General features: G+C 48.4%; 1 protein-coding gene across 2 annotated transcripts in view; it reads right to left on the bottom strand.

The window, feature by feature from the left end:
* Positions 1 to 16,050, bottom strand: part of LOC144279390 (NACHT, LRR and PYD domains-containing protein 3-like) — a 36,672-nt gene extending 20,622 nt beyond the window's left edge. Inside the window, exons 1-6 of one of the 2 annotated variants that reach the window (XM_077840876.1) lie at positions 15,989 to 16,050; positions 7,218 to 7,285; positions 6,691 to 6,857; positions 4,750 to 4,927; positions 3,286 to 3,351; positions 438 to 2,172 (exon numbers count right to left, since the gene is read on the bottom strand). In XM_077840876.1, coding sequence (XP_077697002.1) covers positions 438 to 2,172; positions 3,286 to 3,351; positions 4,750 to 4,927; positions 6,691 to 6,857; positions 7,218 to 7,251 — 2,180 coding nt within the window. In that variant the 5' untranslated portion in view covers positions 7,252 to 7,285; positions 15,989 to 16,050. Of the gene's footprint in view, positions 1 to 437; positions 2,173 to 3,285; positions 3,352 to 4,749; positions 4,928 to 6,690; positions 6,858 to 7,217; positions 7,286 to 8,263; positions 8,741 to 15,988 lie in introns of those variants that run through there. The other variant, XM_077840877.1, reaches the window with a different exon arrangement.
* Between the last annotated feature and the right edge of the window lie 1,707 nt (positions 16,051 to 17,757).

The raw sequence follows: 17,757 nt of genomic DNA, 5'->3' as shown, positions 1-17,757 counted from the left end.
TGCTGGAGCTTCATCACGTCCAGATTAAGGACTTCACTATTGATACAGATTTCACGCTGAAGGTGCTCACCTACTGTGATGATGGGTGCCAGTATAAAACCCTAAGATAGACAGACTGTTCCACTTGTGGGTTTGTGGACCACCAGTGATCCATGGAGCCCTTCCTTGGAGGTCTGCAGAATCAAATATTTGGGAAGCAAGCCTTAGGGAGATGAGATGTTTGGTCCATGAAATGACTTTTCTCTTGCAAAATGGGCCACAAGAGAAATAGACAGAGGATGACTATAACATGGGCTTGGATCTTGTATGTTACAAAATGGTGTAATGTCCATATCTGTAACACTCTTGGGAATCACCATCTACCTGACAGCCCTGTTGAGGCCACTGGCACATCAAGTCCTGATATTTTAAACTTTACACACGACCTCTTTTCCTACCTCAGTTCTCTGACTTTGTGCAGCTCAGGTCTGAGTCGCTCCAGGCCCTCGTTCTGGATGAAGCAGGAATCTAGGGTTAGGCGCTGTATTTCTTCACAGCAACTCAACACATAAGCAAGGACCGTGCAATCCACCGGCATGAGGTATAAGTCGGAGAAGTCCATATGGGCAGCTTTACCCACAACATCATGCACAAGTTGGCTGTTCTGGGATTCAAAAAACAAATTTAATACATTCATCAGCCTCCTCTTCCCCTTGGGCTCTTCTGGGCTTTGCAGCTCCTCATAGTTCATCTCACTGAGGCACTCAATAACCTTGCGAGTTGCCTCTGCAGAGAACTTCCCCACATATTTCACCAGGGGCATCTTGGTTGCAGGATGGGAGAGCCCAGCCAGGAAGCGAGAGAAGATCTCATAATCACCTTCCTTACAGGACCTGGCTTTATTCATTGTGTCTCTGAACTTGTCCTCCTTGTAATCGAGATAATGCACGAGGGCAGCAAAGAACTCCTGGATGGTGAGGTGAAGGAAGGAGTAGGTCACCTGGGCAGAGTCATCAGTTTGAGGGTTCTCCACCAAGAAGCCACTGAGGAAGGGAGAAAACTCCACATTGAAATCCTGTAAATACTTCAGATCAAAGACTAGAATGTGGTTTGTGATGCCGTATTCAGCCAACCATCCAACCTTTACCAATGTATCTCGCATCCTCTGAGGCTCAGGCCGCTCCTGGGTGTGATTGGCCATAATATGGGTGACGTAGCTGACAAAGAGCTGGGTCACTGTTTTGGGTGCAGGCTGTGGTCTCCCTGCTGCGGCCATGAAGCAGGGTTTCAGGGCCGTGCAGGTGATCCAGCAGTAAGATGGGTTGTAGCACAGCGTGTACAGAACCTGACTGTCCCTCACATATGCAAAGGCCTCTCTAGAGGCTCGCTCGTCTCCAAAGAACATGGAAAAGTATCTTTCCCTTTCCTTGGAGAGGAAGCCCACGATACTGGCCACCCTATGGAAGACTCCAGCCTCCAAACTGGTCAACTTGCTGGGGCGGCTGGTCAGCAGCACAGAACATCCCTTCAGCAGAGTCTGATTCAGCAGGCTGGCGACAATCACAGTAACTGGCTTCACATCCCCCGGGTTCATACACAGCTCCTGGGATCCACCTCTGCTTAATTTCAAATCAGTCTTGCTCTCATCCAAGCCATCAAAGATGAAGAGCAACTTCTCAGGGTCTTCCAGGACTCTTGGGAGCTTGTCCTGGAGGTGTGGATATGTTTGACAGATCAGAGACTCTAGGCTTCTCTTCTCAGTAATAGTGTTCAGGTCCCGGAACTTGAAGAAGAAAACAAAGGCAAATTTCTGGTAGTGCTTCCCCATTGCCCAGTCAAAGATGAATTTCTGCACCAGGGTTGTCTTGCCTACGCCAGCTACTCCGCTCACCATCACAGACAGGGGGACATGGTGGGTTCGAAAGCACCAGCGGAAGAGCCGGTCAGGGGTGATGCGCTCCAGCTCACTCTTTATTCTTCTCTGGAGGCGATATTCATTCAGCTCCCCAGCTGCTGCTAGGGCCTCGTGCTCCTGGTGTGTCTGCTTCTTGAAGTGATGGTCTGAGATGACCTTGAGCTCCACGTAGCGGTTAGAGATGGGGAAAATCTGCCCTTCAGATCGCCCTGGCATCTTGTTTTCCTTCATCATCCCTGTGAGATCACAGAGTTTGGCTTTGTGCTCTACTTGACAAGCTGAAAAGGAGAATTACGGTTATTTTCCCCTCCCTCATCTCATAGCTGTTTATTTTATGAGGGTTAGTAAATGGAAGTGGCTAGAGATGGAGGGAGGCTGAGGTCCCTATGACTTCCCTGAGCTCCTCTTTTCCTTCACCATCCATGTCAGGTCACAGAGATCATCTTTGTACTTTTTTGGTACACTGGAATGAAGAAATGTGTTGAGACGGACATGGCACAAACCCAGACAGCCTTTCTCTTACACCCCCCCAGTCATATTTCTCTCTGTCTTTCCCATTTCGGACCTCCCCCTTACTGCCCATGACCATGTGCACCTGGAGAGATACCAAGCAAAGGCCTGATAGAGACACTTTTCTTCTAATTTATATTCTAATCAGATACCAAGCTGAGGCCTGGACAGATAAGTAACTGCTCTGATCTCACATCTCTGTCTTCCCTCTGCCCTTTCCTTTGCTGAGTCAGATCGTGAATACTTTCTGGTTTACCCTGGAACTTGCACTGAGATCCAACAGGATGGAATCAGGTTTCCTGTTCCAGCCTGTGTGATTCAAGGCCAGCAAACCCAGCAACTCCAATAGGTCTAATTTTCACTACAGCTTGTTCCGTGTGCCTGTAAGATAAGGATCCCTAAAACTGCTGCTGCAGGTGTAGCTGAAGGAGAGCAGAGAAGCCCCAGCAGTTCAATCCATGCTAAGCCAGTTTGAGCCCAGCTGCTCTGCGCTTTCACAAGGGGGAAAGGGTGTAAGAAGCCTTCCTACCTCTACAGCAGCTGAACACAGTTGTAATGGCACAATTATCCAGTTTCCTCCTCCTGCTGCCTGCACCTTCCTAGCACCTTCAGGGACACATGAGACCCCTACAGGGGCTGAGGAGGAGGCAGGGCCATGGCCCTGTTCTGGGTGCCCTGGCTAGCAGAGATGGCTGGGCTCACAGTGGGGGGTAAGCTGCATGCTCTACAGGGGTATTTCCTCGGACCACTGTGGAGCTGTGCCCCACTGAAGCTGACCCTGAGTCGAGCAGTTCTGTCCCAACCCCAGTACAGATCAGTGCCTATAAGGCATGACTGAGCCCTTTATTGGCATGAACAGGGATGAAATTGCATCATGGTACCTTTCAGTTCGGCGTCAAGAGCATGCCCATTTTCATTCAGGAGATTTTCCTGTAACAAATTTTGACCTAGAAAGAGAGAGAGAGAGAGAGAAGGAGCAGACTACACTGTTATGCGACATGGGTTACTGTTACAAATATGGCCTTAATACCATCACATTTCACTGTTCTGGGATCTTAGTTTTACCTCTTTATTTAACATCAGCAATGCAACACCGAGTGTCCCTTTTATATTTATTACAACTGAATCTTGTTTCTTCCCTACTATGAGAGAGAGACTGCAGGTACCTTGGGCTCATCTCCACATGGCTGGTAAAACCAGCTCCCACCCTTGTGCAGACATGAAGCCGTGTCTGAGATCAGGACACAGTCCTCTGTCTCCAGACCATTTATTTGCTGTTCTTTTCTTGCTCATCACTGCACTGTAGGAGCTGCTCTCTGCCCAGCAATCTCTCTACAGGCTCTTTATCCATCCGAAAGGGGTTCCCTCTTCTGTAAAGATCCTTCTTTCTCTCTGCTTATGGCCAGCTCTGGTCACACTCGCTTTTCCTCAGCTCTCTGGTCACTTGATCATATGATTCCTGTGGATTCCCCCTCACATAGCCTTCGGGGAGGCTAGCCCCCCCCGGCCCCACCCCTTCCATACGAGGGTCCCGCCAGTGGCTGGAACCCCAAGCCCCACACCTTCCCACCACCGGAGAAGCACTGGCCAGCCTGGGCCAGCCCGAGCCACACCAGCCAGCCAACCCAAGCCCCAGGCCAGCCCCAGCCTCACCGGAGGGCTGACCCGAGACACTGGCCAGCCCCAGCCGGTCCAGCACGAGCAGCCCCAGCCATGCCGGCCGACTGGCCCAACCCCGGGCTGGACCCAGCCACCCCAGTCCCAGCCTGGCCTCAGCCACCCTAGCCCCGGGACGGCCCCAGATGCTCCAGTCCGAGTAACCCAAGCCACACTGGCCAGCCGACCCGAGCACTGGGCTGGCCCCAGGCCAACCCAGCCGCCCCAAGCCAGCCCGGGCTGGCCCAAGTCATGCTGGCCAGCCGCCACAGCCCTGAGCCAGCCTGAACAGCCCTGAGCTGGCCTGGGCCATCCCCAACAACCCCAGCTGCGCCAGCCAAAGAATGAGAAATGCGGCATGCCTCCCGTCCCGTGACCCCCAGCCACCCAGCGGAAGAACGCTGAGCTTTTTATATGCACCATGCAGATTCCGGGGCGGCTGCAGAGGCGGTAGCTGCTACTCAGCTTCCCAGGTTCACCAGTCATCTTCCTGGAGTCCAAGGAGATGACTGATGAACCCAGGAAGCTGAATAGCAGATACTGCCTCCTCAGCTGCCCCAGAGTCTGCATGGCACATAATAATAAGCAAAAACCTGCAACCCAGCATCCCATGGTACCAGCTGCCTATTATACCCACCGCCTATGCCCCCACTTCATGTGTCCCCCATTCTGTGCAATGGGTACATTACCATTCTGAATGATTTCCTCCACCATCCCATGGAGATTGGGGTGAGCCCATCTGCTTTGCAGAGCAAACAGACACTCCCAGAGACCCAGCCCTGCGGCCTGGTTCATAGCCAAAATGTCATCTGCCAGCTTCTCTGCAGCACTCACTGAGTCGTGGTTCCTCTCCCAGTCATGGTAATCCTAAACCACAGAGGGACACCAGAGGAGGAAGAGTCAGAAGCTGCCTGCCATGGCAGGGTGGAATGTAGCAGCTAGAATGGAATCAGAAGCGTGACATAATGCCCCATGGCCAAGGGCTCCTTCTTAAAAGTGACCAACACAGTACCTGGCCCCTGGGTAGAAGGGCAGTGAAAGGCTCTGCCAGAGCAGAGTGGTGGGGAAGTGAAAGTGGTGATGTTTTGTTGTTGTGGCAGAGATCTGGGTTCATGTCTGACTCCCGGATGATACTAAACTGGGAGGAGTGGTAGATACGCTGGAGGGCAGGGATAGGATACAGAGGGACCTAGACAAATTGGAGGATTGGGCCAAAAGAAATCTGATGAGGTTCAATAAGGATAAGTGCAGGGTCCTGCACTTAGGACGGAAGAACCCAATGCACAGCTACAGACTAGGGACCGAATGGCTAGGCAGCAGTTCTGCGGAAAAGGACCTAGGGGTGACAGCGGACGAGAAGCTGGATATGAGTCAGCAGTGTGCCCTTGTTGCCAAGAAGGCCAATGGCATTTTGGGATGTAAAAGTAGGGGCATAGTGAGCAGATCGAGGGACGTGATCGTCCCCCTCTATTCGACATTGGTGAGGCCTCATCTGGAGTACTGTGTCCAGTTTTGGGCCCCACACTACAAGAAGGATGTGGATAAATTGGAAAGAGTCCAGCGAAGGGCAACAAAAATGATTAGGGGTCTGGAACACATGACTTATGAGGAGAGGCTGAGGGAACTGGGATTGTTTAGTCTGCAGAAGAGAAGACTGAGCGGGGATTTGATAGCTACTTTCAACTACCTGAGAGGTGGTTCCAGAGAGGATGGTTCTAGACTATTCTCAGTGGTAGAAGAGGACAGGACAAGGAGTAATGGTCTCAAGTTGCAGTGGGGGAGGTTTAGGTTGGATATTAGGAAAAACTTTTTCACTAGGAGGGTGGTGAAACAGTGGAATGCGTTGCCTAGGGAGGTGGTGGAATCTCCTTCCTTAGAAGTTTTTAAGGTCAGGCTTGACAAAGCCCTGACTGGGATGATTTAATTGGGGATTGGTCCTGCTTTTGAGCAGGGGGTTGGACTAGATGACCTCCTGAGGTCCCTTCCAACCCTGATATTCTATGATTCTATGATTCCCCATTGCATTTAGTCCTCAGATCAATGCAGATTGGGGGCTGCGCTGCATTTTCATTCCCAGAAGAGGTCAGGGGCAAATATCATTCTTACAGTGCCTTCTCCTTGCCAGCTCGAAGTGTAATTAAGGGTTATCTTTGTTCTCTGCACACCTGAAGAGACATCTGATGGATGGATGCCAAGGGGCCTAGAATGGAGGGCCAGGCTGAGAGCCCTCACTCCTAGAGGTATTTGAAAGCTGGAAAGTGGCTGAACAACACAGTGTCCCACCAGCCAGGGAACCGTTCAGAACAAGAGATCTCATAAAAGGCAACATGAAGTCTGTGCATGAGGGGGTGGGTGTGGGTGTGATTACAATTAACCATGAATTACAATAATGATGAACTGGGGGCAGATCTCTGTCACTCAGCTTGGGTGCTCACTTCTACACTGTATTTACCTTTGCTTGTGGTTTACAGTTTCTGGTATCTGTTGTTATATCTCCCTGGACCTCATAACCAGCATTAGCCTCTCTCTTGTCACCAACAAGCGACCAGGTCTCCATGGGGAGAGCTCTAAGGTCCTAGAATACCTAGGGCCTTTCCTGGTTTCCTGCTGGTCAGTGAGCGGCGCTGTACCTGGGCCTGCTGAGCAGTGACGACACCTCTGCAGGTGAGTTCCTCCAGCACAGTGAGAATGTCATTCTCAATGACGTAGACCAAGTCGGGGCGGAAGTGGTCGCTCAGCTTCTTCAGCTCCCCGGATGAATAATTATCCATGTGATTTCTGAAGGCTACAATATTGTCTGTGGAGAAGACCAGCACTTAGACAGTATGGCACTTATAGCTTGGGGTGAGCTCATATCCACTCACTGATAACTAGCACCCTTATCAGAGACATCACAGCTACTCCAGATGCAGCCTCTACCAGAAGGTTGCATTTTAAGGAATCATATAGGAGCATTGGTCACAGCAACTGCAGTGCCAGCCTCTCCCTGCAGGAGGCGCTGCAGGGAATGGTTCAGGAGCAGGGCTGTTACAATGCCCTCACTGTTCTAGTCCCAGCCTTTCCCAGCAGGCGCTGTCAGGAACAGCACTGAGTTTTACTGTCTGTAGGAGCAGTGCTGCTTTGCTCACGATGAGAGGAGCCCATCGATCACACTCACCTTCGCTCACCGCAGCCCGTTGGTTGGAAGCCATTTTATTCACTTCTGCTCTTATGTCTCTGAGAAGTCTAGGGAGAGGGAAATGTACGTCACACAGAGGCAAGGAACGTCACTTCCATCTCCAGGTTAATAGCTCAGCATAAGGGAGGAGCAGCCATATCTACATCTGGAATTTTACCTCTGTGTTTTGTATGAAAATGTGTATCTACTTCTGCTTTTCAGACCCTAGTCTCAGGATAAAGCTTGGATTGTCTGAGGACTTTCAAGGAAATCTGTTAATTAGTTTCTGAGTTCTATTCAGTTTTTTAAAAGTTTGCAGATAAGGCCTGGTTTTCTTTCACATTAAGGCCCCTGCACATCACTCTGGCTGTGTGAAAGGGCTTTACATGGGGCACACATTACAGTTTGCTGCCAGAGGCGTGTAAACGGGCAGTAGGGTCTCTGTAGTTATCGCAGACTAAGAGTGTCCACATGGGAGTTATACCAGTATAACGACAGTGGTGAAATTATGCAAGTAAATTTCCCCATGTAGACAAACCCTCAGACGTTTGAGCTCCTGATCATCTCTTACCTCTAGCTTAAATACTACAGACTGTAGAGAGTCACAAATGGGTACAGCCAGCTTTGACAGTGTGCCCTCCATCCAACCCAGGAGTGGATTTTTCTAGGCCACTAACATTTGTGTTGCACTGTAGAGGAAGGACTTAGAAAGAACAGTGGCTACTTCCACAAGAATAAGATCTTCATGAAATGCCCCTGATGAATGTGGAGCTCTGGTGCCATCTGGGCGCTTTCACAAAGATCTGCTTTTTCCTGGAAGTAGCCGTTGCTGTGCTGGAGAGCTTTTCTTAATGCAACAACCTGGGGAAAACTCTGCTGGTTCTGTGTAATCTACACATGGTGTCCCGACACAAATACAAGGAAATGAAAAAGTTAAGACACCTAAATGGTACGTACCCTCTACTCCTGTACCATAATAGTGGTTGTCATGGTTACAAGGCTAGCTCAACCTCTGTCCCCTTGCTGGTTTCTCTGGGAGCACTCACCTCAGGTCTTGGGCCACTTGCCTATCACAGGTTGGAATTGCGGGAGTCTTCCACTCTTAGGCCAGGACTAGGTCAGGCTACCCCAGGTGCCCGTCATTAACACCCGTCAGGCAAAATTGGATTCTGGGCACCTGTGGATCTTCCCTTCAGGAGCCTGTGACCAGTGATAATGACCAGCAGCCTCCTCAAAGCCAAGTATTTGTATTGAGCATTGGGGACAAAGCATTAGAGAAAAGGATGTTAAAATGGACAACCTGAAGGCATGTCTGCCTTACCCCAAGTACTACTGCGCCATCACGGTGACGTGGCCAACAGTGTTCCGCAGATACCCCCCCAGTTTCCACATCTGCGTGAATTCGCAACCTGGTTCCCGCAGGCTTCTGCAATGTTGGCAAGTTTGGCACAGGCCAAGCCAATTCTGTAGGCTCAGCAGGGGGTCGAGCCAGCATCGTCAGAGCTCCAATAGTTCTGACCTTGTCCCCTGACAGCTCTAAGTGACCATCTTCTCCTTCCTGCCTGACCCCTCCCAAACAAGAACAAGCATCGCCATGTTCATCACAGTGGTGCAGAGGCAGAAAAGCATCAGCCGCCCCATTTTACAAATAAACCGTGGGGTTGGACCAGGTCATTCCTAGCACAGCAGGGGATAGAACCTTGGTCTCTGAGATGGTGGATTCCAACCTCATCCACTTAGCACGAATCTGTCAGACCTATGCTGTTTATCACAGTTGTTCTAATTGCTGGGTCATACTCCCCTCTCAGTGCAAGGAGTAGAACTTATGCTTCCTGACCCCCAGTTTTGCCTGCTTTAACCACTAAACCACACTTCCATCTCAGAATTAAAATTAATGATAGCTTCGTGATCATCACTTGAACACATTTGTAATATGCAAGCAGAATGAAGTCCAGACCAGTAATATACATACTTTAATAGGGCCAATTTCACAAAAACAATTATGGGCCAGATCAGCTGGGAGGAAAAATGTAATCAGAAAAATGTGAATGATCATTGGAAATTATTTAATAACACCTTACTAGTTGCCCCAAAAGCCACAATCCCAAAACTGAGGAAGAAGGCTGGGCTGGTTAAACAAAGATTTGGTTTAGAGGGGAAGTGAAGGCAGCTATAAAAATAAAAAAATACTATATAACAAGTGGGGAAAAGGGCAAGTTGACAGTAATGAATATTAATCAGAAGTTAGGAATTGTAGAAAAGTGATAAGGGACTCAAAGAAAAATCTCTGGCCAGCAGAGTTAAGGACAATAAGAAGGATTTTTTTTAATATATTAGAAACAAAAAGAATGCTGACAATGGTATTTTTAATATATTAGAAACAATAATAATACAGAAAAGGCAGAAGTGTTTAATAAATATTTCTGTTCTGTACTTAGGGAAAAAACAGATTATATAGTCTCATCACATGGTGATAACACTCCTTCTATTCCACTAGTATCTCTGGAGGATGTTAAACAGAGATACTAAAGTTAGATATTTTTAAATCTGCAGGTCCAGATAACTTGCATCCAAGAGTTTCAAAACAGCTGGCTAAGGTCCTTACTGGACCATTAATGTTGATTTTCAATAAGTCTTGGAGCACTGGGGAAGTTTCAGAAGACTGGAAGAAAGCTAATGTTGTGCCAATTTTTAAAAAAGGGTAAATGGGATGGCACTAGTAATTATAGGCCTGTCAGCATGACATCAATCCACAGCAAGATAATGGAGCGGGTGATATGGGACTCGATTAATAAAGAATTTTAAAAGGCTAATGTAATTAATGCAAGTCAACATGGATTTATGGAAAGTAGATTCTGTCTGTGATAAATAAAGCGGGTGATAGCTCCCTTTGATGGACACCCACCCAACCAGTTAGCTGTAAAATCCCTCTTGGTAGCTGTTCTTTACTTGTTTTACCTGTAAAGGGTTAAAAAGTCCCCCAGGTAAAGAAAAAAAGTGGGCACCTGGCCAAAAGAGCCAATTGGAAGGTAGAACTTTTTAAAGCTGGGAAAGAAACTTTCCCTTTGTCTGTTGTTCTCTGGGCTGGAGGAAGAGCAGCCATGCTATAAGCAGCTTAAGCCGGGTATGATCATAAATCATCAGATCATGCCTAGAACTACTTATCTGAACTCAAAATGTGTAAGTAGATCAGAATGTTTAGCTAGACGCAATTAGGGTTATTTCTTTTATTTCATATTGGTTTGTGAACTCCTCTGTGCTAACCCCAGATGCTTTTGTTTGCTTGTAACCTTTAAGCTGAACCCCCAAGAAAGCTATTTTGGGTGCTTGATTTTTGGAATTGCTCTTTTAAAATCTAGCCCCAAAAAAGCTTATGTTCCAAATGTATTTTCTTTCTTTTTGTTTTTAATAAAATTTACCTCTTTTAAAAACAGGATTGGATTTTTGGTGTCCCAAGAGGTTTGTGCATGTTGTTTGATTAGCTGATAACCACAGCTAATTTCCTTTGTTTTCTTTCTCAGCTCTTCCCCGGAGGGGGGGTGAAAGGGCTTGAGGGTACCCCACAGGGAGAAATTCCCAAGTGCTCCTTCCTGGGTTCAAAGGGTTTGGGTTTTTTGCATTTGGGTGGTGTCAGCATTTACCAAGCCAGGGTCAGAGAAAAGCTGTAACCTTGGGAGTTTAATACAAGCCTGGAGTGGCCAGTATTAATTTTTAAAATCCTTGCGGGCCCCACTTCTGCACTCAGAGTGACAGAGTTGGGATTCAGCCTTGACACTGTCTAACTTGACATCTTTTTTTGATGACATTATGAGTTTGGTTGATAATGGTAATAATGTTGACGTAATATACATAGACTTCTGTAAGGTGTTTGACTTGGTATCGCACAACATTTTGATTAAAAACTAGAACGATATAAAATTAACATGGCACATTAAATGGATTAAAAACTGGCTAACTGATAGGTCTCAAAATGTAACAGTAAATAGGGGATTGTCATTGAGCCAGTATGTTTCCAGTAGGGTCCCGCAGGAATCCGTTCTTGGCCCTACTTGGCTATTTAATGTTTTTATCAATGACCTGAAAGAAAACACAAAATCATCCAGTTCTGGTGCCCACAATTCAAGAAGGATGTTGATAAATTGGACAGGGTTCAGAGAAAAGTCACAAGAATGATTAAAGGATTTGAAAACCTGCCTTACAGTGATAGACTCAAAGAGCTCACTGTATTTAGCATAACACAGAGAATGTTTACAGGAGACTTGATCACAGTCGATAAGTGTCTACATGGAGAACAAATATTTAATAATGGACTTTTTCAGTCTAGCAGAGAAAGGTCTAACACAGGGGTTCTCAAGCTTCATTGCACTGCAACCCCTTTCTGGCAACAAAAACTACTACATGACCCCAGGATGGGGGGACCTAAACCTGAGCCTGCCCGAGCCACGCTGCACCGGGCAGGTGGGCCAAAGCCTGAGCCCCACTACTCCAGGCAGAGGGGCCAAAGCCGAAGCCCAAGGGCTTCAGCCTCAGGCAGGGGACCTGTAACCTGAGTCCTGCCACCTGCTGAAGCCTTCAGTCTCAGGCCTCAGTGCCACGTGGCAGGGCTCGGGCTTTGGCCCGGGCAGCGGGTCCCAGCAAGTCTAACACTAGCCCTGGCAACCCCATTAAAATGGGATTGCGACCCACTTTGGGGTCCTAACCCACAGTTTGAGACCCGCTGGCTAACACAATCTGATGGCTGGAAGTTGAAACTAGACAAATTCAGACTGGATATAAGGTGTAAATTTTTAACAGTGAAGGTAATTAACCCCGGAACGATTTACCCAAGGTCGTGGTGGATTCTCCATCACTGGCCATTTTTAAATCAAGATTGGCTGTTTTTCTCAAAGCTCTAGGAATTATTTTGGGGCAGGTCTCTGACCTGTGTTATCCAGGAGGTCAGACTAGATGACAATGGTCCCCTCTGGCCTTGGAATCTATGACTGAGTCCCTAGACTGAGAGTTCTACCACTGTTGTGTAACCCTCTGGGAAACTGTGAGTTGCTTTCCCTTCTAGTGACTACTAGGCCAAAGGGAAGTTTGGGAATAAAACAGGTGATGCCTGTTTTATGGCTCCCATCCTGAGGACTGGAGATCTCCCAGAGGGGCTGGAGGCCACAGAAAGTGAACTACAGATGGCTTGCCAGGAGAAATAGCAGCTGGCCACCCAGGAGACCAGAGGTCTCCTGATCCTGATGCTCAGTGAGCAAGAGGGAGAAATAGAGTCTCTGAGCTCAGAGCCCTCACAAATGCTGAGAGGAAGAAGGGGTTCCACCGACTGGGCTGGTGATGGTTGGAATTGTGAGACTGGCATTCAGAACTGTGGGGAGCTTGGGGAACCCTCTCCGACATATGTGAATTTAGATGGAGTGTGTTTGTGTAACGTGCTGGGGGAATGTTTTGTTTTGGTAAGGGGGGAAGTCAGTGTTGCCAACTCCACATAGCAGGAAGTCACCAAACAAACCCTGAAAAGTCATTAGATGTAGCTGTTTAAGCACTCAAAAGGAGTAAAAAATGTCACCAAACAAAGTTTACAGAGAATTATACCCAGAGAATTCAACAGAGAATGTTATATATATATATATATATACACACACACACACACCCAGGCAAGTATAGTCACAAAATCATTCACAAGCAGCTCAATAGTGTTAATAGAAACCATTCCATGCTCTTCTAAAGTATTCTTCCCTTCTTGTGTACTCAGGTATTGACCAGCTGCTTCAGACCTTGGGAGAGAACACGACTCTCATAATTATAAAGGGAAGGGTAACCACCTTTTTGTATACAGTGCTATAAAATCCCTCCTGGCCAGAGGCAAAACCCTTTCACCTGTAAAGGGTTAAGAAGCTAAGGTAACCTCGCTGGCACCTGACCCAAAATGACCAATGAGGGGACAAGATACTTTCAAATCTGGGGGTGGGGAACAAAGGGTTCTGTCTGTCTGTGTGATGCTTCTGCCAGGAACAGATCAGAAATGCAAGCCTTCCAACTCCTGTTGAGTTAGTAAGTAAGCTAGCTAGTAAAATGTGTAAGATTTTCTTTTGTTTAATGGCTGGTAAAATAAGCTGTGCTGGAGGGAATGTATATTCCTGTTTTTGAGTCTTTTTGTAACTTAAGGTTTTGCCTAGAGATATTCTCTATGTTTTGAATCTGATTACCCTGTAAGGTATTTACCATCCTGATTTTACAGAGGTGAGTCTTTTACCTTTTCTTTAATTGATTGATTTTTCATTGTTCTTAAGATCCAAGGGTTTGGGTCTATGTTTACCTGTACCAATTGGTGAGGATTATTATCAAGCTTTCCCCAGGAAAGGGGGTGTAGGGCTTGGGGGGATATTTTGGGGGAAGAAGTCTCCAAGTGGGCTCTTTCCCTGTTCTTTGTTTAAAACACTTGGTGGTGGCAGCGTACTGTTCAAGGACAAGGCAAAGTCTGTACCTTGGGGAAGTTTTTAACTTAAGCTGGTAAGAATAAGCTTAGGGGGTCTTTCATGCAGGTCCCCACATCTGTACCCTAGAGTTCAGAGTGGGGAAAGAACCTTGACAACAACAAACTATCACAGCTCTGTGCTGTACCAGAAGGTGCATGACAAACTGGAGGACTATCAACAAAAGGTCAACACGGCAACCTGAGATCTCTTATATCGATGAAACTAGCAGTCTGCGTGACTGGAGACCCAGCCTCTGGGAGAGCTTGCAATGTTCTAAAATCACTGACAAGCAGCTCAGTAGTGTTAATAAAATCCATTCCATGCTCTTCTTACTACATTCTGCTGCACACCAGCAGCAACCAGTACATTGTCATCATCAGGAGGTCACCCTCTGCTGATTGGGAAGGAAACTGCAGCCCTCTGCTGATTGGGAAGGATTCTCTGTACACTGCAGCCCAGGCCGGCTGGGGTTGCTTAATTTCAGCTGACTCTTTCTTGCCACCCTGGATTTGACCCAACAGGTTAGCGAAAGGGAGAGCCCAGAGCCAGGGGGAAGAGGGCATTCGCCTGGCCTGAGCTCAGCACTGCAGAGAGCCAAGAAAGTAGATTTAAAAACAAAAATCCACTAGCCAGACCCCTTCCGCCCACTTCCAGGGTTTCATTTCTGAAAACAGTTGGGCCCAGAGCCAGGGGAAGGAGTAAAGGGGAACTGAAATCAAGCTAGCTCCACCTTTGATCCTGTAATAAGGGCTTCATTCCTGGAGGCATGGTGACCCCCATCCCCTTGGGCACAGGGCCCTGTCTCATCCCACCCCACCTTCCATCCATGCGGCTCTCCTCACTGGCTAACCTGCCTCGCCCGCCCAGCCTGCTTCATTACCCATCTTTCCCTGCATCACAGGCTGTGCTACCTACTACGGAGCAGCGAGAAAGAACATTTGGGTAAAAACAAGCCCTGGCTAATGTGCTGCTCTCTCCAAAGTGCGCCTAGCTTTAGCAAAGTATTCAATTAGCCTCCACAAACTTCTTTTCCTCGCCTGCAGATTACTGTGATCTCAGCCCAAGAAGTCCTGGAATGCGATTCCTTCTGAGGACATGCTCAATTGAGACATAATGACATTGACTTGGTGTGCAGCAGAATGTAGTAAGAAGAGCATGGAATGGATTTTATCACCACTATCGAGCTGCTTGTGAATTATGTTATGACTATACATATTGGTGACTTCTTTCTCTGAATGTCACTGTAATTGGCAGCGAAAGTCGCTAAATTTGTCACTGGTCACTTTGACACTTATTTTCTCGCTAGGGAAACCAAAAAGTCACTAAATCTAGTGACAAAGTAGCTAAATTGACAACACTATGGGGCTGCACTGCCTGCCTGACGCTCAGACCCTGCTGCCTGGCCGCTTGGCGTTTCAGGACTGGGGCCGCTGCAGCCATGCCACCCAGCGCTCCGGGGCTGGCTGCCTGGCACACCGGGGGCGCTCTAGGCTCCTGCGGGGTAGGGGGGGCAGAAGGGGAGGGGGAGAGGGAGGGGAGGGGCCGAGGGCACAAGGGGAGGGGCCGAGGGCTAGCCTCCCCCAACGGGCAGGTCACAGGCCGCCCATGACCTGACGGGCCAGCCAGCTCCAGTTAAAAGCACCACTGCTCTCGAATGAAGGGTTTGTGTGTGGACTGGACTCAGATTAGGGGCAGCACTTGAATTATAGCTCAAATTAACTCCGCACCACAGCCAAAACCTGAGACGCTGAGCACAGCGGATGGGAGGTTTGGTCAGTGTGCAGAGAGGAGACCCTGCCTGTACCAGCCCCAAACTGCAGGGCTTATCTTTCAAGAAAGCAGCTTCACGCATGGGCACATGGAACCGGCTCAACAGGCAGCAGCCTCTGGCAGTGAAAACTGAGCTGATCACTTACGGGTCATTGGACCAGCTGTGCAAAAACTGCAGCCTTCCTGTTAGGAGGTCAAAGTCTGCCCCGGCACAAGCAGGCGACTCCAGTGAGTTCTGGGGCTGGTTGTAGGTCTGGGCCCCTGTGGAGAACCCTCAGGCACATTCTGGGGGACAGGCTCCTCGGCTGAGCTCTTGCCAAGATCTCAGGTGGAATGGAAAAGCCAGACACCCCACCCCCAGCCCCTCCTGCAGAGCCTCCTCCCGCCCAGCCCATCACTTTCACTTTCATTTTTATTCCGCCTCACACTCAGAAAGCTGCAGTTTGGGGAGATTCTGCCCCCCTCATCTGATCCCAGCTCTCCCCCTTGGACTGGGAGGTGGGAAGAGCCCCAGGAAATCCTGTCACTTACTTTGCAGGCTCCAGGGAGGCAGCACCGTCTGCAGCATATGCTCCCAGCCTTGCACCGTATGGGTTGCCAGACTCCAGGAAGGAAGTCCTGGAGGAGGAAAACCCCGCCTCTGTGCAGACACACACACACACTCATGCCCCCTCACAGATATTTAAGTTATGTGGAGTCAAACAGGGCTCCTAAAGCAAGGGGATGGCTGCCAGCTGAGCTGGAGGAGACTGGGCTCAGTCATGTCATGGAATCATAGAATATCAGGGTTGGAAGGGGCCTCAGGAGGTCACCTAGTCCAACCTCTGCTCAAAGCAGGACCAATCCCCAACTAAATCATCCCAGCCAGGGCTTTGTCAAGCCTGACCTTAAAAACCTCTAAGGAAGGAGATTCCACCACCTCCCTAGGTAATGCATTCCAGTGCTTCACCACCCTCCTAGTGAAAGAGTTTTTCCTAATATCCAACCTAAACCTCCGCCACTGCAACTTGAGACCATTACTCCTTGTTCTGTCATCTGCTACCACTGAGAACAGTTAAGATCCATCCTCTTTGGAACCCCCTTTCAGGTAGTTGAAAGCCGCTATCAAATTCCCCCCTCACTCTTCTCTTCTGCAGACTAAATAATCCCAGTTCCCTCCTCTCCTCATAAATCATGTGCTCCAGCCCCCTAATCATTTTTGTTGCCCTTCGCTGGACTCTTTCCAATTTTTCCACATCCTTCTTGTATTGTGGGGCTCAAAACTGGACACAGTACTCCAGATGAGGCCTCACCTGAATAGAGGGGAATGATCATGTCCCTCAATCTGCTGGCAATGCCCCTACTTATACATCCCAAAATGCCATTGGCCTTCTTGGCAACAAGGGCACACTGTTGACTCATATCCAGCTTCTCATCCACTGTAACCCCCAGGTCCTTTTCTGCAGAACTGCTCTCTAGCCACTCAGTCCCTAGTCTGTAGCAGTGCATGGGATTCTTCCATCCTAAGTGCAGGATTCTGCACGTGTCTTTGTTGAACATCATCAGATTTCTTGTGGCCCAATCCTCTAATTTGTCTCGGTCCCTCTGTATCCTATCCCTACCCTCTAGCGTATCTACCAATCCTCCCAGTTTAGTGTCATCTGCAAACTTGCTGAGGGTGCAGTCCATGCCATCCTCCAGATCATTAATGAAGATATTGAACAAAACCAGCCCCGGGACCTTCAGGCACTCCCCTTGATACTGGCTGTCAACTAGACATGGAGCCATTGATCACTACCCATTGAGCCCGATGATCTAGCCAGCTTTCTATCCACCTTATAGTCCATTCATACAGCTCATACTTCTTTAACTTGCTGGCAAAAATACTGTGGGAGAGTGTAACAAAAGCTTTGCTAAAGTCAAGGAGTAACACATCCACTGCATTACCTAGGGAGGTGGTGGAATCTCCTTCCTTAGATATTTTTAAGGTCAGGCTTGACTAAGCCCTGGCTGGGATGATTTAGTTGTGGATTGGTCCTGCTTTGAGCAGGGGGTTGGACTAGATGACCTCCTGAGGTCCCTTCCAACCCCGATATTCTATGATTCTATGATTCCCCTCATCCATAGAGCCAGTTATCTCGTCATAGAAGGCAATCAGGTTGGTCAGGCATGACTTGCTCTTGGTGAATCCATGCTGACTGTTCCTGATCACTTTCCTCTCCTCTAAGTGCGTTCATGTTTTTAGGGTGAAAGGACAAAGTCAACCCACTAGGACTGGAAAGATCCCATTGTGACCATGGTGGGATAGAGGGGACAGCAAC

Source organism: Eretmochelys imbricata, chromosome 24 (genome assembly GCF_965152235.1).
Source record: "Eretmochelys imbricata isolate rEreImb1 chromosome 24, rEreImb1.hap1, whole genome shotgun sequence".
Taxonomy (NCBI): domain Eukaryota; kingdom Metazoa; phylum Chordata; order Testudines; family Cheloniidae; genus Eretmochelys; species Eretmochelys imbricata.
The sequence above is the reverse complement of the archived record's forward strand: the minus strand, read 5'-3'. Positions and strand labels throughout refer to the sequence as shown.